We start from the raw sequence: 19,808 nt of genomic DNA on the forward strand, positions 1-19,808 counted from the left end.
CTACTAGTACACACCACTACTACTACACTACAACTACACACCACTACTACAACTACACACTACTACTACTACACACACTTCTACAACTATCCACAACTACTACTACAACTACACACTACTACTACTACACACTACTACTAGTACACACCACTACTACCACTACTACTACTACACACACACTTCTACTACTACACTACTACTACTACTACACACCACTACTACAACTACACACTACTACTACTACACACTACTACTACTACTACACTACTACAACTATCCACAACTACTACTACAACTACACACTACTACAACTGCACACTACAACTACTACACACACTACTACTACACTACTACTACACAAAACTACTACACGCCACTACTACACACTACTACACACTACCACTACTACAACTATACACTACTACTACACACTACTACATACACACTACTACTACACACTACTACACACTACCACTACTACAACTACACACTACAACTACACACCACTACTACAACTACACACAACTACTACACACCACTACTACAACTACACACAACTACTACTACACACTACTACACACTACCACTACACACTACTACTACTACACACACTACTACAACTATACACTACTACAACTACACACAACTACTACTACTACACACACTACTACACCCCACTAGTACAACTACACACTACTACACAATATTCCTCATTTGAGGCCAAGTCGGCCTAGGGGGAGGACCAGTATCAGCTGCTGTAGCAACAGTAGTATCAGCTGCTATAGCAACAGTAGTATGAGCTGCTGTATCAACAGTAGTATCAGCTGTTGTAGCAACAGTAGTATCAGCTGATGTAGCAACAGTAGTATCAGCTGTTGTATCAACAGTAGTATCAGCTGTTGTAGCAACAGTAGTATCAGCTGATGTAGCAACAGTAGTATCAGCTGTTGTATCAACAGTAGTATCAGCTGCTATAGCAACAGTAGTATCAGCTGCTGTAACAACAGTAGTATCAGCAGATGTAGCAACAGTAGTATCAGCTGCTATAGCAACAGTAGTATCAGCTGCTGTAACAACAGTAGTATCAGCAGATGTAGCAACAGTAGTATCAGCTGATGTAGCAACAGTCGTATCAGCTGATGTAGCAACAATAGTATCAGCTGATGTCTGCAGGTGGATTTCCGATAAACGACGTCACGGACACGGGAGGGGAGGGGGGGATTCGTGACGTGGTGCCAGAGGTGGTACCCTGGGTACTGAATCAGTTCTTGGGTAGAGGGGAGAGAAGCAGCGGAGATGGTGAAGGAGAGAGGTGAGGGTCTGAGAGAGAGGAAAGTGTGTGAGAGAGAGGGAAGTGAGAGAGGAGAGTGCGAGAGAGATTAGAGAGAGCAGAGATTGTGAACAGAATGGCGAGGGAGATCTAGGGAGGTGAGTGAGTGGAAGAGAGAGAGAGGGGAGAGAGAGGTGAGGGTCTGAGAGAGAGGCAAGTGTGAGAGAGAGAGAGAGGAGAGATTAGAGAGAGCAGAGATGATCGTGAACAGAAAGGAGAGGGGAGATCGAGGTAGGTGAGTGCGTGAGTGGGAGAGAACGAGAGAGAGCGAGAGGGTGAGCGAGAGGTGGGGGTTTATATAAAGCAAAGTTAAAAAATGTAAAAAAAAAACATTTTTTTAACGAAATGATGAACGAAGCAAAGTGCCGACTACACCGAACATCTTCTTGTTTCCACTGATCGTAAGAAAAAAAAGAGGGGAGAAAGAGAGAGGTGAGGGTCTGAGAGAGAGGAAAGTGTGTGAGAGAGAGAGAAGTGAGAGAGATTAGAGAGAGCAGAGGTCGTGAACAGAAAGGCGAGGGAGATCTAGGGAGGTGAGTGTGTGAGTGGGAGAGAGATGAGGGTCTGAGAGAGAGAGAGAGCAGAGGCAGAGATCGTCAAGCGAGTGAAGAGAGAGAGGGAGGGGCACACAAAGCAAAGCATTGAAAAATTAACCCGTAAAAACAAAGTTTTTCACTATAAATCCTTTATATGCGTGGCGGCTAGAGTCATCTCGTCCCCTGGCTTGAGATGGCTGCCACCTATGGGTCAGATGATTGCATGGCACCATTAAGCAATTGGTAATTAAATATAATATATTTGTCCTAAAAAGTGTATAATTTTGGAATTTTTTTCACGAACATTAATTGTCACGCACAACGAGTCTGTGTGGAAAATGTCAGCTCGATTGGATCACGGGAAGTGGGTTAAAAAACGACCGAAAGATTTGCATGGTCCTAAGCGCGCAAGCAAGCAAGTGAACTTAATATAAAGGATAAAAAAAAACCGAAATTATGAACGAAGTAAAGTGCCGATTACAACGAGCATTTTCTTGTTTCCTCTGATTGTAAAAAACAAAGAGGGGTGAGGGCGTGAGAGAGAGAGAGAGATCGTGAGAGGCGAGAGAAGTGAGTCTAAGAGCGAGAGAGAGAAAGCGGAAGAGGTGAGAGTCTGAGAGAGAGGTCGCAAACGGGTACCCGATACCCGTACCCTACCCGATACCCGTACCCTACCCGATACCTGGCTACCCGTACCCGGCCGGGTACGGGGGTACGGGTAGCCGTGAGTCACTGGTGAGTCACCGTTTGTCACTCATTTCCCAACGTCTTGTCTCTTCTCACAATTCAAGTTCCTAGAATCAACCCACCCGCGCCTGCAACATGGCTTCATCCCAGAGGTCGCAATCGGGTACCCGATACGCGTACCCGGCCGGGTACGGGTAGGGTACGGGGAAGGGTACCCGTTTGCGACCCTGGTGCGGCCGGGTACGGGTAGGGTACGGGTAGGGTACGGGTAGGGTACGGGTACGGCCGGGTACGGGTACGGCTACCCGTTTGCGACCCTGGTGCGGCCGGGTACGGGTACGAGGGGTAAGGAGTCAGAACCCGTTTGCGACCTCTGCTGGTCTGAGAGAGAGACGCAGATAGAGAGGCGTTCACACAGCTACTGGGCAAACTTGATTTCTTCCACAATTCCATCACATTTTTTCGTGGGAATTCCCTTCACCAAGAGTGAGTGTTTTGCTTTACGGGCATCTTGGCCACTTGTTTGTTTTCCACAGCAGACGGGTTTTTTTGGGGGTTAAATGTTGTTGTGTCGTTAAACCCGCCACCACCCGACACGGCCAATTGGTAAGGTTTGTGTCACGTAGACGAAACGTGTGGCCAACGTGTTACTAGTACAACACCGAGCGGTTGTGTTTGAGAGTAGTGTGTAGTGCGTAGTGTAGTGTATAGTGTAGTGTATAGTGTAGTGTGTAGTGTAGTGTGTAGTGTAGTGTATGGTGTAGTGTATAGTGTAGTGTGTAGTGTAGTGTATAGTGTAGTGTATAGTGTAGTGTATAGTGGAGTGTATGGTGTAGTGTATAGTGTAGTGTATAGTGTAGTGTATAGTGTAGTATACTAGTACAGCACTAATCGGTTGTGTGTTGGAGAGTAAACCTACTAAGACATTGACAATTATAGTGTAGTGTGTGTAGTGTAATATGTAGTGTATAGTGTAGTGTATAGTGTAGTGTATAGTAGTGTAGTGTATAGTGGAGTGTATAGTGTAGTGTATAGTGTAGTGTATAGTGTAGTGTGTAGTGTAGTGTGTAGTGTATAGTAGTGTATAGTGTAGTGTATAGTAGTAGAGTGTGTAGTGTAGTGTATAGTGTAGTGTGTAGTGTAGTGTATAGTGTGGTGTATAGTAGTGTAGTGTATAGTAGTGTAGTGTATAGTGGAGTGTAAAGAACAAAAACAACAGACCTGAGGCGGTCCGCGTGGAAACACTCAGGAAGTGTCAAGGCCTCTTGATTGATGCAGAGAAGCCTCAGGGAGGATTGGTCCCCCAGGTAGCCTCTAGCAGGGCTGTAGGGGCAAGTGCTGTTAGTAGCGAGTAGAGGAAACACAGAGACAAAGATCCCCCAGGTAGCCTCTAGCAGGGCTGCAGGGGCAAGTGCTGTTACTAGCGAGTAGAGGAAACACAGAGACAAAGATCCCCCAGGTAGCCTCTAGCAGGGCTGTAGGGGCAAGTGCTGTTAGTAGCGAGTAGAGGAAACACAGAGACAAAGATCCCCCAGGTAGCCTCTAGCAGGGCTGCAGGGGCAAGTGCTGTTACTAGCGAGTAGAGGAAACACAGAGACAAAGATCCCCCAGGTAGCCTCTAGCAGGGCTGTAGGGGCAAGTGCTGTTACTAGCGAGTAGGGGAAACACAGAGACAAAGATCCCCCAGGTAGCCTCTAGCAGGGCTGTAGGGGCAAGTGCTGTTAGTAGCGAGTAGAGGAAACACAGAGACAAAGATCCCCCAGGTAGCCTCTAGCAGGGCTGCAGGGGCAAGTGCTGTTACTAGCGAGTAGAGGAAACACAGAGACAAAGATCCCCCAGGTAGCCTCTAGCAGGGCTGTAGGGGCAAGTGCTGTTACTAGCGAGTAGGGGAAACACAGAGACAAAGATCCCCCAGGTAGCCTCTAGCAGAGCTGTAGGGGCAAGTGATGTTACTAGCGAGTACAGGAAACACAGAGGCAAAGATCCCCAGGTAGCCTCTAGCAGGGCTGTAGGGGCAAGTGCTGTTACTAGCGAGTAGGGGAAACACAGAGACAAAGATTCCCCAGGTAGCCTCTAGCAGGGCTGTAGGGGCAAGTGCTGTTACTAGCGAGTAGGGGAAACACAGAGACAAAGATTCCCCAGGTAGCCTCTAGCAGGGCTGTAGGGGCAAGTGCTGTTACTAGAGAGTAGAGGAAACAGGTCAATGTCCATGAAACCCCGTCACGGACACGGGAGGGGGAGGGGGAGCGGGGGAATTCGTGACGTGGCTTTAGTTATCAGAGACAAAGATCCCCCCCCCCCTCCCCATTGTAATATCGTTGTGCCAGGCTAGGTGCACTTTACGGCCACGTGAAGTGTCCATCTGTGGAAAAAAAACCCGATTTTTCCAGCGGCAGGCATCGGGTTTTTTTCTTTAATACAATTAAACCCGATTTCGGGGAGTTAAAACCTGGTTTAGTGAATACGAAACTCCGATAGGCTTAGGCTGCTTCCTCGTCGGTGCTGCTATCGTACTCGGGGGGGCCGTCGGGCACGGGGTAGTCGTAGAATGCGGCGGGCAGGTTGGTCTTGATGAACACAAACTTCTCCTCCACAATCGTGGGCGCCAGTGAGTTCCTTGGCTTGGAATGGATGAAGCCCATCGGTGAGAAGTTGGCGAAGTGCGGTTCTGCAATTAGAACCAATTAAACCGGATTTCTCCCAATCTCAATATAACAGAGAATTAAACCCGATTGTAAAAAACGCGACTGTGCCACCCTTGGAAGTGTCAAACGTCCGCTGACAGGAGGATATGGGACACACCAAGGTGCCACGGGTCGACTGACCGAGATGACGCACGCACAGGTATGCGCACACACACACACACGGATACACACAAACACATACAAGTATACGCACGCAGACATACACACGTGTACACATAGACACACGTGTACACACACACATGGACACGTGTGTACACACACACACACACGGACACACGTGTGGACACACACACGGACACACGAGTGCACACACAAACACACACGTGAACACACGTACACACACACACGGACACACGTGTACACACACACACGTGGACACTCATCTATACACACACGTGGACACACGTGTGTATACACATATGGACACACGTGTTAGAGAGTAAACCTACTAAGACATTGACAATTATAGTGTATAGTGTAGTGTATAGTGTAGTGTATAGTGTAGTGTAAGTGGAGTGTATGGTGTAGTGTATAGTGGAGTGTATGGTGGAGTGTGTAGTGTATAGTGTAGTGTATGGTGGAGTGTATAGTGTAGTGTATAGTGTAGTGTATAGTGGAGTGTGTAGTGTAGTGTATAGTGTAGTGTATAGTGTAGTGTATAGTGTAGTGTATAGTGTAGTGTATAGTGTAGTGTATAGTGTAGTGTATAGTGGAGTGTATAGTGTAGTGTATAGTGTAGTGTATAGTGGAGTGTATAGTGGAGTGTGTAGTGTAGTGTATAGTGTAGTGTATGGTGTAGTGTATGGTGTAGTGTATAGTGGAGTGTATAGTGGAGTGTATGGTGGAGTGTGTAGTGTATAGTGTAGTGTATAGTGTAGTGTATAGTGTAGTGTATGGTGTAGTGTATGGTGTAGTGTAAGTGGAGTGTATAGTGTAGTGTATAGTGTAGTGTATAGTGGAGTGTATGGTGTAGTGTAAGTGGAGTGTATAGTGTAGTGTATAGTGTAGTGTATAGTGTAGTGTATAGTGGAGTGTATAGTGTAGTGTATAGTGGAGTGTATGGTGTAGTGTAAGTGGAGTGTATAGTGTAGTGTATAGTGTAGTGTATAGTGTAGTGTATAGTGTAGTGTAAGTGGAGTGTATAGTGTAGTGTATAGTGTAGTGTATAGTGTAGTGTATAGTGTAGTGTAAGTGGAGTGTATAGTGTAGTGTATAGTGTAGTGTATAGTGTAGTGTATAGTGTAGTGTATAGTGGAGTGTATGGTGTAGTGTAAGTGGAGTGTATAGTGTAGTGTATAGTGTAGTGTATAGTGTAGTGTATAGTGTAGTGTAAGTGGAGTGTATAGTGTAGTGTATAGTGTAGTGTATAGTGTAGTGTATAGTGTAGTGTATAGTGGAGTGTATGGTGGAGTGTATAGTGTAGTGTATAGTGTAGTGTATAGTGTAGTGTATGGTGTAGTGTAAGTGGAGTGTATAGTGTAGTGTATAGTGTAGTGTATAGTGGAGTGTATGGTGTAGTGTAAGTGGAGTGTATAGTGTAGTGTATAGTGTAGTGTATAGTGTAGTGTATAGTGGAGTGTATAGTGGAGTGTATAGTGTAGTGTATAGTGGAGTGTATGGTGTAGTGTAAGTGGAGTGTATAGTGTAGTGTATAGTGTAGTGTATAGTGTAGTGTATAGTGTAGTGTATAGTGGAGTGTATAGTGTAGTGTATAGTGGAGTGTATAGTGTAGTGTATAGTGTAGTGTGTAGTGTAGTGTATAGTGTAGTGTAAGTGGAGTGTATAGTGTAGTGTAAGTGGAGTGTATGGTGGAGTGTATGGTGTAGTGTATAGTGGAGTGTATGGTGGAGTGTATAGTGTAGTGTATAGTGTAGTGTGTAGTGTAGTGTATAGTGTAGTGTATAGTGGAGTGTATAGTGTAGTGTATAGTGTAGTGTATAGTGTAGTGTAAGTGGAGTGTATAGTGTAGTGTAAGTGGAGTGTATAGTGTAGTGTATAGTGTAGTGTATAGTGTAGTGTATAGTGGAGTGTATAGTGTAGTGTATAGTGTAGTGTATAGTGGAGTGTATAGTGTAGTGTATAGTGGAGTGTATAGTGTAGTGTATAGTGTAGTGTATAGTGTAGTGTATAGTGGAGTGTATGGTGTAGTGTATAGTGTAGTGTATAGTGTAGTGTATAGTGGAGTGTATAGTGGAGTGTATAGTGTAGTGTGTAGTGGAGTGTATAGTGGAGTGTATAGTGGAGTGTATAGTGGAGTGTATAGTGGAGTGTGTAGTGGAGTGTGTAGTGGAGTGTATAGTGGAGTGTATAGTGTAGTGTGTAGTGTAGTGTATAGTGTAGTGTATAGTGTAGTGTATAGTGAAGTGTATAGTGTAGTGTATAGTGGAGTGTATAGTGGAGTGTATAGTGGAGTGTATAGTGGAGTGTATAGTGTAGTGTGTAGTGGAGTGTATAGTGTAGTGTATAGTGTAGTGTATGGTGTAGTGTATAGTGGAGTGTGTAGTGTAGTGTAAGTGTAGTGTATAGTGTAGTGTATAGTGTAGTGTATAGTGGAGTGTATAGTGTAGTGTATGGTGTAGTGTATGGTGGAGTGTATAGTGGAGTGTATAGTGTAGTGTATAGTGTAGTGTATAGTGTAGTGTATAGTGGAGTGTATAGTGGAGTGTGTAGTGGAGTGTATAGTGGAGTGTATGGTGGAGTGTATAGTGTAGTGTATAGTGTAGTGTATGGTGGAGTGTATAGTGGAGTGTATAGTGGAGTGTATAGTGTAGTGTATAGTGTAGTGTATAGTGGAGTGTATAGTGGAGTGTATAGTGGAGTGTGTAGTGGAGTGTGTAGTGGAGTGTATAGTGGAGTGTATAGTGTAGTGTGTAGTGTAGTGTATAGTGTAGTGTATAGTGTAGTGTGTAGTGGAGTGTGTAGTGGAGTGTGTAGTGGAGTGTATAGTGTAGTGTGTAGTGTAGTGTATAGTGTAGTGTATAGTGTAGTGTATAGTGAAGTGTATAGTGTAGTGTATAGTGTAGTGTATAGTGGAGTGTATAGTGGAGTGTATAGTGGAGTGTTTAGTGTAGTGTGTAGTGGAGTGTATAGTGGAGTGTATAGTGGAGTGTATAGTGGAGTGTATAGTGTAGTGTATAGTGGAGTGTATAGTGTAGTGTATAGTGTAGTGTATAGTGTAGTGTATGGTGTAGTGTATAGTGGAGTGTGTAGTGTAGTGTAAGTGTAGTGTATAGTGTAGTGTATAGTGTAGTGTATAGTGGAGTGTATAGTGTAGTGTATGGTGTAGTGTATGGTGGAGTGTATAGTGGAGTGTATAGTGTAGTGTATAGTGTAGTGTATAGTGTAGTGTGTAGTGGAGTGTGTAGTGGAGTGTATAGTGGAGTGTATAGTGGAGTGTATAGTGTAGTGTATAGTGTAGTGTATAGTGGAGTGTATGGTGTAGTGTATAGTGGAGTGTATAGTGGAGTGTATAGTGGAGTGTATAGTGTAGTGTATAGTGGAGTGTATGGTGGAGTGTATGGTGTAGTGTATAGTGTAGTGTATGGTGGAGTGTATGGTGGAGTGTATAGTGTAGTGTATAGTGTAGTGTATAGTGTAGTGTATAGTGGAGTGTATGGTGGAGTGTATAGTGTAGTGTATAGTGGAGTGTATAGTGTAGTGTATAGTGTAGTGTATAGTGTAGTGTATAGTGGAGTGTATGGTGTAGTGTATAGTGTAGTGTAGAGTGGAGTGTATAGTGTAGTGTGTAGTGAAGTGTATAGTGAAGTGTGTAGTGTAGTGTAGAGTGGAGTGTATAGTGTAGTGTATAGTGTAGTGTATAGTGTAGTGTATAGTGTAGTGTATAGTGTAGTGTGTAGTGAAGTGTATAGTGAAGTGTATAGTGGAGTGTACAGTGTAGTGTGTAGTGAAGTGTATAGTGTAGTGTATAGTGTAGTGTATAGTGTAGTGTATAGTGTAGTGTATAGTGTAGTGTATAGTGGAGTGTGTAGTGGAGTGTATAGTGGAGTGTGTAGTGTAGTGTATAGTGTAGTGTATAGTGTAGTGTATAGTGGAGTGTGTAGTGGAGTGTATAGTGAAGTGTGTAGTGGAGTGTATAGTGTAGTGTGTAGTGAAGTGTATAGTGAAGTGTATAGTGGAGTGTATAGTGTAGTGTATAGTGTAGTGTGTAGTGTAGTGTGTAGTGTAGTGTAGAGTGGAGTGTATAGTGTAGTGTGTAGTGAAGTGTATAGTGAAGTGTATAGTGGAGTGTACAGTGTAGTGTGTAGTGAAGTGTATAGTGTAGTGTATAGTGTAGTGTATAGTGTAGTGTATAGTGGAGTGTACAGTGTAGTGTGTAGTGAAGTGTATAATGTAGTGTATAGTGGAGTGTATAGTGTAGTGTATAGTGGAGTGTATGGTGGAGTGTATGGTGTAGTGTATAGTGTAGTGTATAGTGTAGTGTATAGTGTAGTGTGTAGTGGAGTGTATAGTGGAGTGTATAGTGGAGTGTACAGTGTAGTGTGTAGTGAAGTGTATAGTGTAGTGTATAGTGTAGTGTATAGTGGAGTGTATGGTGGAGTGTATGGTGTAGTGTATAGTGTAGTGTATAGTGTAGTGTATAGTGTAGTGTGTAGTGGAGTGTATAGTGGAGTGTATAGTGGAGTGTATAGTGTAGTGTATAGTGTAGTGTATAGTGTAGTGTGTAGTGTAGTGTATAGTGAAGTGTATAGTGAAGTGTACAGTGGAGTGTATAGTGGAGTGTATAGTGTAGTGTATAGTGGAGTGTATAGTGTAGTGTATAGTGTAGTGTATGGTGGAGTTTATAGTGGAGTGTATGGTGTAGTGTATAGTGTAGTGTATAGTGGAGTGTATGGTGTAGTGTATAGTGTAGTGTATAGTGGAGTGTATGGTGTAGTGTATAGTAGTGTATAGTGGAGTGTATAGTGTAGTGTGTAGTGTAGTGTATAGTGGAGTGTATAGTGGAGTGTATAGTGGAGTGTATAGTGGAATGTATAGTAGTGTATGGTGTAGTGTATAGTGTAGTGTATAGTGGAGTGTATGGTGTAGTGTATAGTGTAGTGTATAGTGGAGTGTATGGTGTAGTGTATCATTTAGTGTATAGTGGAGTGTATGGTGGAGTGTATGGTGTAGTGTAAAGACCAAAAAAAACAAAGGTGGCGGGGAGTGGTGTTGGCCACCCACCATCTCTGTGCCATAGGCACTGCTACTACTCGCTACTAACATCACTTGCCCCTACAGTCTGTTACAGGCTATACGGGGGGATCTTTGTCTTTGTGTGTGTGGTCAGGTGAGTAGTGAATGAGAAGGTTGTGGTGTGTGTCTGTGTTTTTATGTGTAGGTGTGAGTGTCTGTGTGTTTGTGTGTAGGTGTGTGTGTGTCTGCCTGAATGTGTGCCTGTGTGGGGAGTGGTAGTGTAGTGGTTAGCGCGCTGCTCTATGAATCCAGCGGCCCGAGTTCGATTCCCGTTCATGGCCAACACCAGTGGCGATTTTCTGAACCGACTAGGCCTCCAATGAGTACCTGGTGTGGAGTGTAAACATCGCCACTTACACCCTCGTGAGTGGTGTGGTGCTGACCACCCACCCCCTCGTGTGTTGTTCCGGCCTTTCATAGGTGCTCGTGAACAGCACTTGCTCCTATACGGGGGGCCTTTGTCTTTGTGAGTGTGTGAGTGCACATGGCCTGGCACAAGCGTCGTGGTGACGTCACCGCCACTCAATGGCGAATGGCGGTTGTTGTTGTTGTAGTGAGTGTGAGTGGGTGTAGGTGAGTGGTGAGTGTGTGTCTGTGTGTCTGTGTGTGCGAGTGGTGAATGAGTCAGTGAGCACTTGCCCCTACTGTCTGTTAAGAGGCTGTACGTGGGAATATTTGTCTTTGTGTGGTACTATGCAGGTTGCAGCTGCTGTCATTCCCATTGGCTCCCCACAACTACTGCGTGAACTATGACGTCACAATGGATGGCCACTCTCGTCATGGCCGCCATCTTAGGCATCTCACTCGGACCCGTGGTGGCTAAAAGTGAGTACAGTACGTGTGTGTGTACACGTGTGTGTGTACACGTGTGTGTGTACACGTGTGTGTGTACACGTGTGTGTGTACACGTGTGTGTGTACACGTGTGTGTGTACACGTGTGTGTGTACACGTGTGTGTGTACACGTGTGTGTGTACACGTGTGTGTGTACACGTGTGTGTGTACACGTGTGTGTGTACACGTGTGTGTGTACACGTTTGTATGTGTCGTGAGCGGTGGTGCAGCGTTTAGCGCACTGTGCTACGAACCTGTCTTACTCGAATTGCAAATGTTGTTGTCGTGTTGGTTTAACTCTCTAACACGCACACGACCGGTTAGTGCTAAAGTGTTTGCTAATTGCCTACGTTTTGTTACATCCAGGAGTTGTAAAGGTGTTCAAACTTGTACATGTATAGTAGTGTGGTGTTTAGTATAGCATATACCATTGTAGTGTATTGCAGTGTATAGTTTAGTGTATGTTGAACATCTTTCACACCACCGTACGTAGGCAGCCACACTAATCGGAGGTGCGGGGGGAAGGCAAACAAATGAAACACAACAACAAGCAGTTCTAAAGACATGCGTTCTCAGTGTAGTATAGTGGTGTAGTGCAGTATATTGTAGTGTAGTGTGTAGTGTAGTGTACTAATGTAGTGTCTAGTATAGTGTACTGTATAGTAGTGTGTATTAGTGTAGTGTATAGTAGTGTGTAGTAATGTATATAAGTGTATAGTAGTCTGTAGTATTGTGTAGTAGTATGTATTGTAGTGTATAGTGTGATAGTGTGGGTGAGCGCTGTTGTGCCAGGGTTTGCGAAGTGGTTGAGGTTAAATTTCGATTTAAAGCTTTCGTGACTGCAGGGATTCATCTTCTTGATTCTTTCGGTAAAGTCATCACGTAGAAGGGAAATAATAAATCAATGAAAATAAAACATAATAAAATCATTCTCACGACGTTTCGGCCACAACGCAAGCAGCCGTCCTCAGGTGAAGAACAGGTCTGTCGGGAAGACGTGATTTTACCGAAAGAATCAAGAAGATGGTTGAGGTTACGTGAGGTAAGGAGGTTAGGGGGGAGACTCTACCAACATCTCACCACCACCTTCTGGAAGCAACAACGGCGCCACTCACTCTGGGCTTGACTTGGGGTGGGATGTAAATTGGCCAGTCAGGACAGGCCACGTGACGTGGGGTGAAGGTGGCAGTCGATGGCGCTATAGGTGTTGCCAACAAAAATTCAGGTGTAATACAGTATAGTGTAGGAGTGTATAGTAGTGTAGTGTATATCTTCTTGGTTCATTCGGTAAAGTCACGTAGAAGGGAAATAATAAAATAATAAAAATTAAACATAATAAAATACAATGCTCACGACGTTTTGGCCACAACGCAAGCAGCCATCCTCAGGTGAAGAACAGATCTGTCGGAAAGACAGCGTCTGAATGACACACCCCAGGCTTGGCAGCGTATATTTAAGCTGCTGGTTTGGAGGGGGAAGGGCGCCTTGAAAAAGGCATTTGCATATCAAGAGGAATTTAGCATATTTATGGGAAATACAGATATGGGATTATTCACTACTTGTGGAATGCGTAGGAGGTTGGGGGGGGGGGGTTCAAAGTCATATTATGCTCGTGCATTATGTAGGATTAGCAGCATCAAAGGGAGGGAGTAGGGTTAGCAGTAATAAAGAGAAGGAATTTTAATAGTAAGGAGCTGCAGCAGCTAAACCACCACGTAAAAAACTAAAATATAAACTACATCAGTATCATCAATATACTAAATATCCTCTACAATAAGCTGAGCTACTAACAGTAAGTCATACATTACAATTCTACGTCGCAAACAATATAATATGCCTCCAGCTAAACTTGGGTGAGTGGTTAAGTGAGTGGTTGGGTGAGTGGGTGGGTGGTTGGGTGGATGGGTAGTGTATAGTGAAGTGTATAGTAGTGTGCCCCCCAAAAACCAACCCCTCATCCACCTCGTGGGAGGTGGTAACAGACGAGGTGAAGTATGGTTGAGTGAAATTTCGATTTAAAGCTTTCGTGACTGCAGGGATTCATCTTCTTGGTTCTTTCGGTAACGTCACGTAGAAGGGAAGTAATAAAATAAAAATAAAACATAATAAAATAAAATAATTCTCACGACGTTTCACCTGAAGACGGCTGCTTGCGTTGTAGCCGAAACGTCGTGAGAATTATTTTATTTTATTATGTTTTATTTTTATTATTTTATTACTTCCCTTCTACGTGACTTTACCGAAAGAACCAAGAGTATGGTTGAGTGGTTCGATCACCCTGGCCACTTCGGTAATCATGAAGGCCTCTCTGGGCTCACCTGGAAACGTGCTGACCAACGTTGCTCCAGTAAGCCACTTAGGCTAAGGGAGTAAACCTGGATACCAAGTGGCCAACCGCCCACCCTGGTGGGGCAGATGAGCTGCGGTCCAGATGGCCAATGGCACATGGCGGAGGAACCACTGGATGTCCGGTGCTTCAGGACAAACCTTCCAATCGCCTCCGTTTCTTGCCTTGCCATTGGACCCAGGCTTGGCTCCTGGCTCAGCTCTGTGCGGTAGCCCGGTGTGCAACAGACACTGCACGTAAATTCCTTCACGCACTGGCACCCTCCAGGAACAGTGCCATCTAACCCGCACACTACATACACAAAGTCCTTGGGCGATTGGCAAGCGGCAAGTGGAGCGCACGCCTTTGCAGCTAGAAGCTGCAAGTCACAACCCAGCACCAAGTCACAAGGAGTCAGCTATTAGAAAGTCGTCATGCACTCGGTTTCGGCAGGAGTGCATCCCGGCAGCTGTAGCTGTGACTGAGCATTCCGCAAGGAAACATTCTGGTCACCCCAAACCGGGGAGAGGGCTAGCTAAGGTGCCCTAAACGTAGTCTGCCGAGCAACATCCTGTCTGGCTGACCGCGACCAGAGGGAGCATCAATACTTACGGTCGAAACAAGAAGAAGTATAACCTAAACATTGGATCCTGGAATGTCAGGACCCTCACCAACAACCCAAATTCGCACTATCCAGAGCGCAGAACGGCAAATGTGGCATGCGATCGGGGACGATTTAAAATCCATATTGCCGCCCTCAGCAAAAGCTGTCTGGCTGATGAAAGGAAATCTGACAAAGGTAAGTGGAGGCTTCACCTTCTTTTGGAAGGGTAAACCTGCAGATGAACCACACCTGCATGCCATAGGTTTTGCAATCGACAACAAGCTCATCAACAACCTAAGTGACTCCCAATTGATATCAATGAGCGTTTTATGACCCTATGCCTGACCAACACTTAACCATCATCGGCACCTACGCACCAGGACTGGACTCGGAGGGAGACACCAAGGAGATCTACTACAGCCAACTCAACCAAATTACTCAGACTACACTGAAAACTGATGAGCTGATTCTTCTCGGCATTTTGGGAGAGACTACCAAATGTGGAATGGCGTAATCGGGAAATAGGGACTTGGAAAGTCCAACTCTAATGGTTATCTTCTAGTAACAACCTGCTCTCAACACGACTTGAAAATCACCAACACTCTCTTCAGGCAGATGAATAGGTTTAAGACCCCCATGGTGCCACCCTCGATCACACCAATGGCATTTACTGGACTACGTGATTTCCAGGAAGCTTAATAGCAAAGATGTCCGCATTACTCATGCCATGATCAAGGCAGACATTTGCTGGTTTGATTACAGACTAATTCAATTAGTGATAACTATCGAACTAGCCCACAAATACATCAACCGAACAAAGCTACGGAGGAAAATATTCATTATAATCAGACTTTAAGACCCAGCAGTACAGGCTTACTGAAATAATTGTCTCAAAGACTCAGAGCCAACGAGGCTTCAGGAAATGTTGAGGAGTATTGGACAAAACTGAAGACAACAGTACGAGCCAGCTGTGGTTTGATGACAACGACAATGAAATCCCGGCATCTTGACAAGAAGTGGAAAGCATTCATCGCCTGGCAACAACACAAACACTCTAGACAGAATAAAGCAAGCATACAAGGAGGCCAAATCTGAAGCAAAGACCGAAATCTGGGAACTGAACGACAACTGGTTCAGAAACAAATCTATAAAAATACAAAATCTTGCAGATGCCAAGAACTCATATTCATTTTTTAAGGCAAACAAAGTCTTCTATGGACCATCAAGATAGAGCCTCGCACCACCCCAGTCCAAGGATGGGACAGAAATCTTCAAAGGCAAATATTTAATTAACTTCCGCTGGCAAGAACACTTCAGCAGTCTATTCAACCGCAACGCTGTTTGAAGTGGCCAAAGCTGCCAAGCAGATGAAATAGAACAAAGCCAGTGCACCAGACCTGTTGAGATTTACAAACATGGAAGACAATGCCTACTAAAACACGTGCACTCTCATTGATGGCCAGGATCTGGAATGATGAAGACCTTTCCAACAAACTGAAAGATGCCATCATTGTCACCATCTTCAAGAAAGATGACAAGTCAGACTGGTAGGCACAGAGGAATGTCTCTTCTTGTCACCGCTGGCAAAATACTTGCAAGAATTCTACTAAACAGACTTCTACCCTTTGCTGAAAAACTCCGTTCTGAATCCCAGCGGCTTCCAATCCAGCAGGTGAACTTCAGGCATGATCTTCTCAGCCCGTCACATCCAAGAGAAGTGCCAGGCACAGAGACTACTACTGAACATGGCCTTCTTCAAACTGACTAACGCTTTCGACTCTGTTAATCGTGAAACACTATGGAGAATCCTTCTAATATATGGCTGCTCAACAAAATGTGTCTTCTGCTTGACGGTATGAAGGCTGTCTTCCTCTCGGATGGTGAAACCACAGAGCCAATCGAGGTAAGGACTGGTGGGAGGCAAAGCTGTGTTATTGCACCGACTCTTTTCTCCATCTTCCTTGCCAGAATGCTTCACTTGACAGGGAGCCGACCCACCAGAGGCATACATATCTACGTATAACACAGGACCGACCTGCATGGAGAAGAAAAGTACAGGACGGTGCAGTCCTCTGTGAGAGTAGGAGACGCTCTTGTGCTATCTTGAAGAGGCAGCAGCGCAAATCTACCAAGGAAGGACGTGTGGCTGCACCTCAGAGCTCTACATCCTCCCTGACCTGCTGTCCAGTGTGCCACAGGGAATTCCGGGCTCGGATTGGCCTCTTCAGCCATCTGTGCACTCATCAAAACCCAACAAAATGACAAAAGTGCCTTGGTCATCATCAACTTTGATGGACGAACAAGAAGAAGAAGGACAGACGGGAACATATTCAACACCAACCGTTTCAAAGCCAAGTCGAAAATCTCAATCACAACGGTTGTTGAATTCTAATATACAGATGGTGCCCAAGTCAGCGCCTGCTCAGAAGCTGACCTTCAGGCCATCGTCAACATGTGTACAGAAGTATACTCTTAGGTTTTTTCGGTAAAGTCACATAGGTAAAAATAAAAATTAATAAAAGTAATAACAGAAATAAAATAAAATAAGAAATCACGACGTTTCGGAGGAAACACAAGTCTCCGTCATCAGGTGGGACCGTCACAGCCAGATTTACTGTATCAAGTGATTACTGTATCACTTGATACAGTACATCTACTGTAGCTGTGACGGTCCCACCTGATGACGGAGACTTGTGTTGCCTCCGAAACGTCGTGATTTATTATTTTATTTTATTTATATTATTACTTTTATTAATTTTAATGTATTTTTTACCTACGTGACTTTACCGAAAAAACCTAAGAGTATGAATCCTTGCAGTCACGAAAGCTTCAAATCTAGAAATATTTACAGAAGCTTACAGCATGATGGGTCTAACACCCTACCAGCAAAACAATGATCCTTTTTCAACAAGCTCTGGGAGCACACCTACCACCCCCTAAAATCATTACCAACAAGGAAATACTATAAAACGTTCCCAGTTTCCCATACTTAGGCAGCCATCTTTCCAGAAATGTCTTAATTGATTATGAAATACACCATCGGATTGCTCGAGCAAGTGCTGCCTTCGGCAAGCTTAAGAACAGGATCTTTGAAGACCACGACATTGCCACCGAGACCAAAGTGTTTTTTTTTTATAATTCTGTGAGCATTCATATCCTGTTATATACGGTGCAGAAACCAGGGCCGCCTATCACAAACAAATCATACCCCTCGAAGAAAGTAATTAACGCTGCCTCGGGTAAATAATAAACATCAGCTGGGAAGAAAGACAAACTAACATCATTGTCCTGGAGTGATCCAACTCATCTAATACAGAAGCCACCATCATGAAGCACCAACTCAGATGGGCAGGCCGCCTCGTGCGGATGAATGACTCGAGACTTCCTGAGCAGCTCAGGGATGGATCCCGTGCCCCTGGAGGCCAAAAGAAGCATTTCCATGACAACCTTAAATACACCTCAAGCGAAGCTGCATAGAACCAAACAACTGGGAAATCGATGCCCTTGATAGAGCATCATGGAGGGCCGAAATGAACAATGGAACTCAACACTTTGAGTTCGAAGAGAGTTGATAGCCAGGAAAAGAGCACGCCGCACAGTACACACACCGGAGGCAGAGTCAACAAGTCCGAGCTCCAGGATGAACCATCCCTGCCCCCCACTTCGTCAAGATCTGCAGCTCAAGAATCGGCCTGTTCAGCCACCTCCAGACCCGAGGCCAGCCAGGCCCACCTCACAACCCGGACAAGCGACACCTGTGTAGTGACATAGAATCAGTCACGTAGCAGCATAGCGCTGGTTGCTGGCAGGGAAGGGGATCTGCAGCTTACGGCAGAGAGGGATCTAAGGGAAGGGTCACGGAAGGGGCACATCGAGAACCCGCTAGAAGGTTCCAGAAGGGGGCATGGCCGGGGGCAGAGCCAGGCCACGCTGGCAGTATAAGAGGGGTATATTCTTAGGTTTTTTCGGTAAAGTCACGTAGGTGCTGTGACTGTTCCACCTGAAGACGGAAGCTTGTGTTGCCTCCGAAACGTCGTGATTTTTATTTTATTTTTATTTTACTTTTATTAATTTTTATTTTTTACCTACGTGACTTTACCGAAAAAAAGTAAAATTAACCCGTAAAAACAAAGTTTTTCACTCTAAATCCTTTATATGCGTGGCGGCTAGAGTCCTCTCGTCCTCTGGCTTGAGATGGCTGCCACCTATGGGTCAGATGATTGCCTGCCACCATTAAGCAATTGGTAATTAAATATTATTTATTTTTTCCTAAAAAGTGTAAAATTTTGGAATTTTTTTCACGAAAATAAATTGTCACGCACAACAAGTCTGTGTGCAAAATGTCAGCTCGATTGGATCACGGGAAGTGGGTTAAAAAACGACCGAAAGATTTGCACAGTCGTAAGCACGCAAGCAAGCAAGCAAGTGAACTTAATTTTTAAGGATTTAAAAACAAACCTAAGAATATGAATCCTTGCAGTCACGAAAGCTTCAAATCTAGAAAGTATATGAGGGGCCCCGGGAGGGGAGCTCAGGGCTGTCGTGTGGAGTGGGATTCCCCGTCGCGCTGCTGGAGACTTCGCCGCCGTCTCCGTCTTCACCATCTCGGCGTCGCCAGTCAGGCAGTCTTCCAGCTGTCCAGGAGTCGGTAGTACTCTGTGATCTGTGTGATTTGTCTACGCACGGGGGCGCTGTGTCGATGCGTGGAGTCATTATCCACCACGGCTTGATTTGCGCGCTTGGGCAAAGTGTCCCTAGGCATAGTTAATACATTCTAAATTTCGTTAAGGCTCGCTCCATATTTCGGTTTGGGCTATTGTCAATATTTATGCCGCAGTTAAAGCATTGATTGAAAGTCTGCATTGGTGACTCTTTACTATTGAGGGAATCGCATGGGAGGGAAAATGGATCCGAACTCCTTTTTCTTTCCCATATTAATAAAAAAGAACAACCCTCACATGTAGTAGTGTAGTGTCTAGTGTACAGCAGTGTAGTATATCATGGAGTATGTGTAGTGTGTGTAGTAATATTGATCTTCTTTTGCACCGAACGTAGCCAACCACGCTAATCGGAGATGCGGGGGAAGAACAACAAACTAAACACGACATCAACAACAACAAGCATGTCTAAAAAAGAGAGCTCTCAGTGTAGTATACACTGAGAACTAGTAGCAGGTGTGTGAGGGAGCCGTCCCCTCACTCTGCTTTGTGCAACCCCTACAGTGTAGTGTATAGTGTATTGTGTAGTCGTGTAGTAGTATATAGTAGTGTATTGTGTAGTGGTATTTAGTAGTGTAGTGTGTAGTAGTGTAATGTCTAGTAGTATAGTAATATACAGTAGTGTAGTGTATAATAGTGTCGTTTATAGTAGTGTACATTGTAGTGTATAGTGTAGCATATAGTAGTACATCGTGTAGTATATACTGTAGTATCTGTATTGTATAGTAGTATAACGTAGTATCTGTAGTATATATGTGTAGGACTTGAAATATAACGCGCCACGCATTCTGTTGTTCTGTTGCTATGCAAGCGAGCAGTGTACAGTGGGGGGTATCTGAGGACGGGGTTGTTGTTGTCGGGGCATGAGGGAGACGT

The 19,808-nt window shown here is 44.6% G+C and overlaps 1 protein-coding gene across 7 annotated transcripts in view; it reads left to right on the forward strand.

Annotated features, from left to right (window-relative positions):
• Positions 1-4,857: 4,857 nt before the first annotated feature.
• The window catches only part of LOC133339353 (interferon alpha-inducible protein 27-like protein 2B), a 64,851-nt gene continuing 49,900 nt past the window's right edge, over positions 4,858-19,808 (forward strand). For all 7 annotated transcript variants that reach the window (XM_061547478.1, XM_061547480.1, XM_061547479.1 and 4 more), the window contains exons 1-2: positions 4,858-5,397; positions 11,151-11,276. In XM_061547478.1, coding sequence (XP_061403462.1) covers positions 11,201-11,276 — 76 coding nt within the window. In that variant the 5' untranslated portion in view covers positions 4,858-5,397; positions 11,151-11,200. The remainder of the gene's footprint in view (positions 5,398-11,150; positions 11,277-19,808) is intronic.

Source organism: Lethenteron reissneri, unplaced genomic scaffold, assembly GCF_015708825.2.
Source record: "Lethenteron reissneri isolate LAM-NWPU_2019-01 unplaced genomic scaffold, ASM1570882v1 scaffold_1846, whole genome shotgun sequence".
NCBI lineage: Eukaryota > Metazoa > Chordata > Hyperoartia > Petromyzontiformes > Petromyzontidae > Lethenteron > Lethenteron reissneri.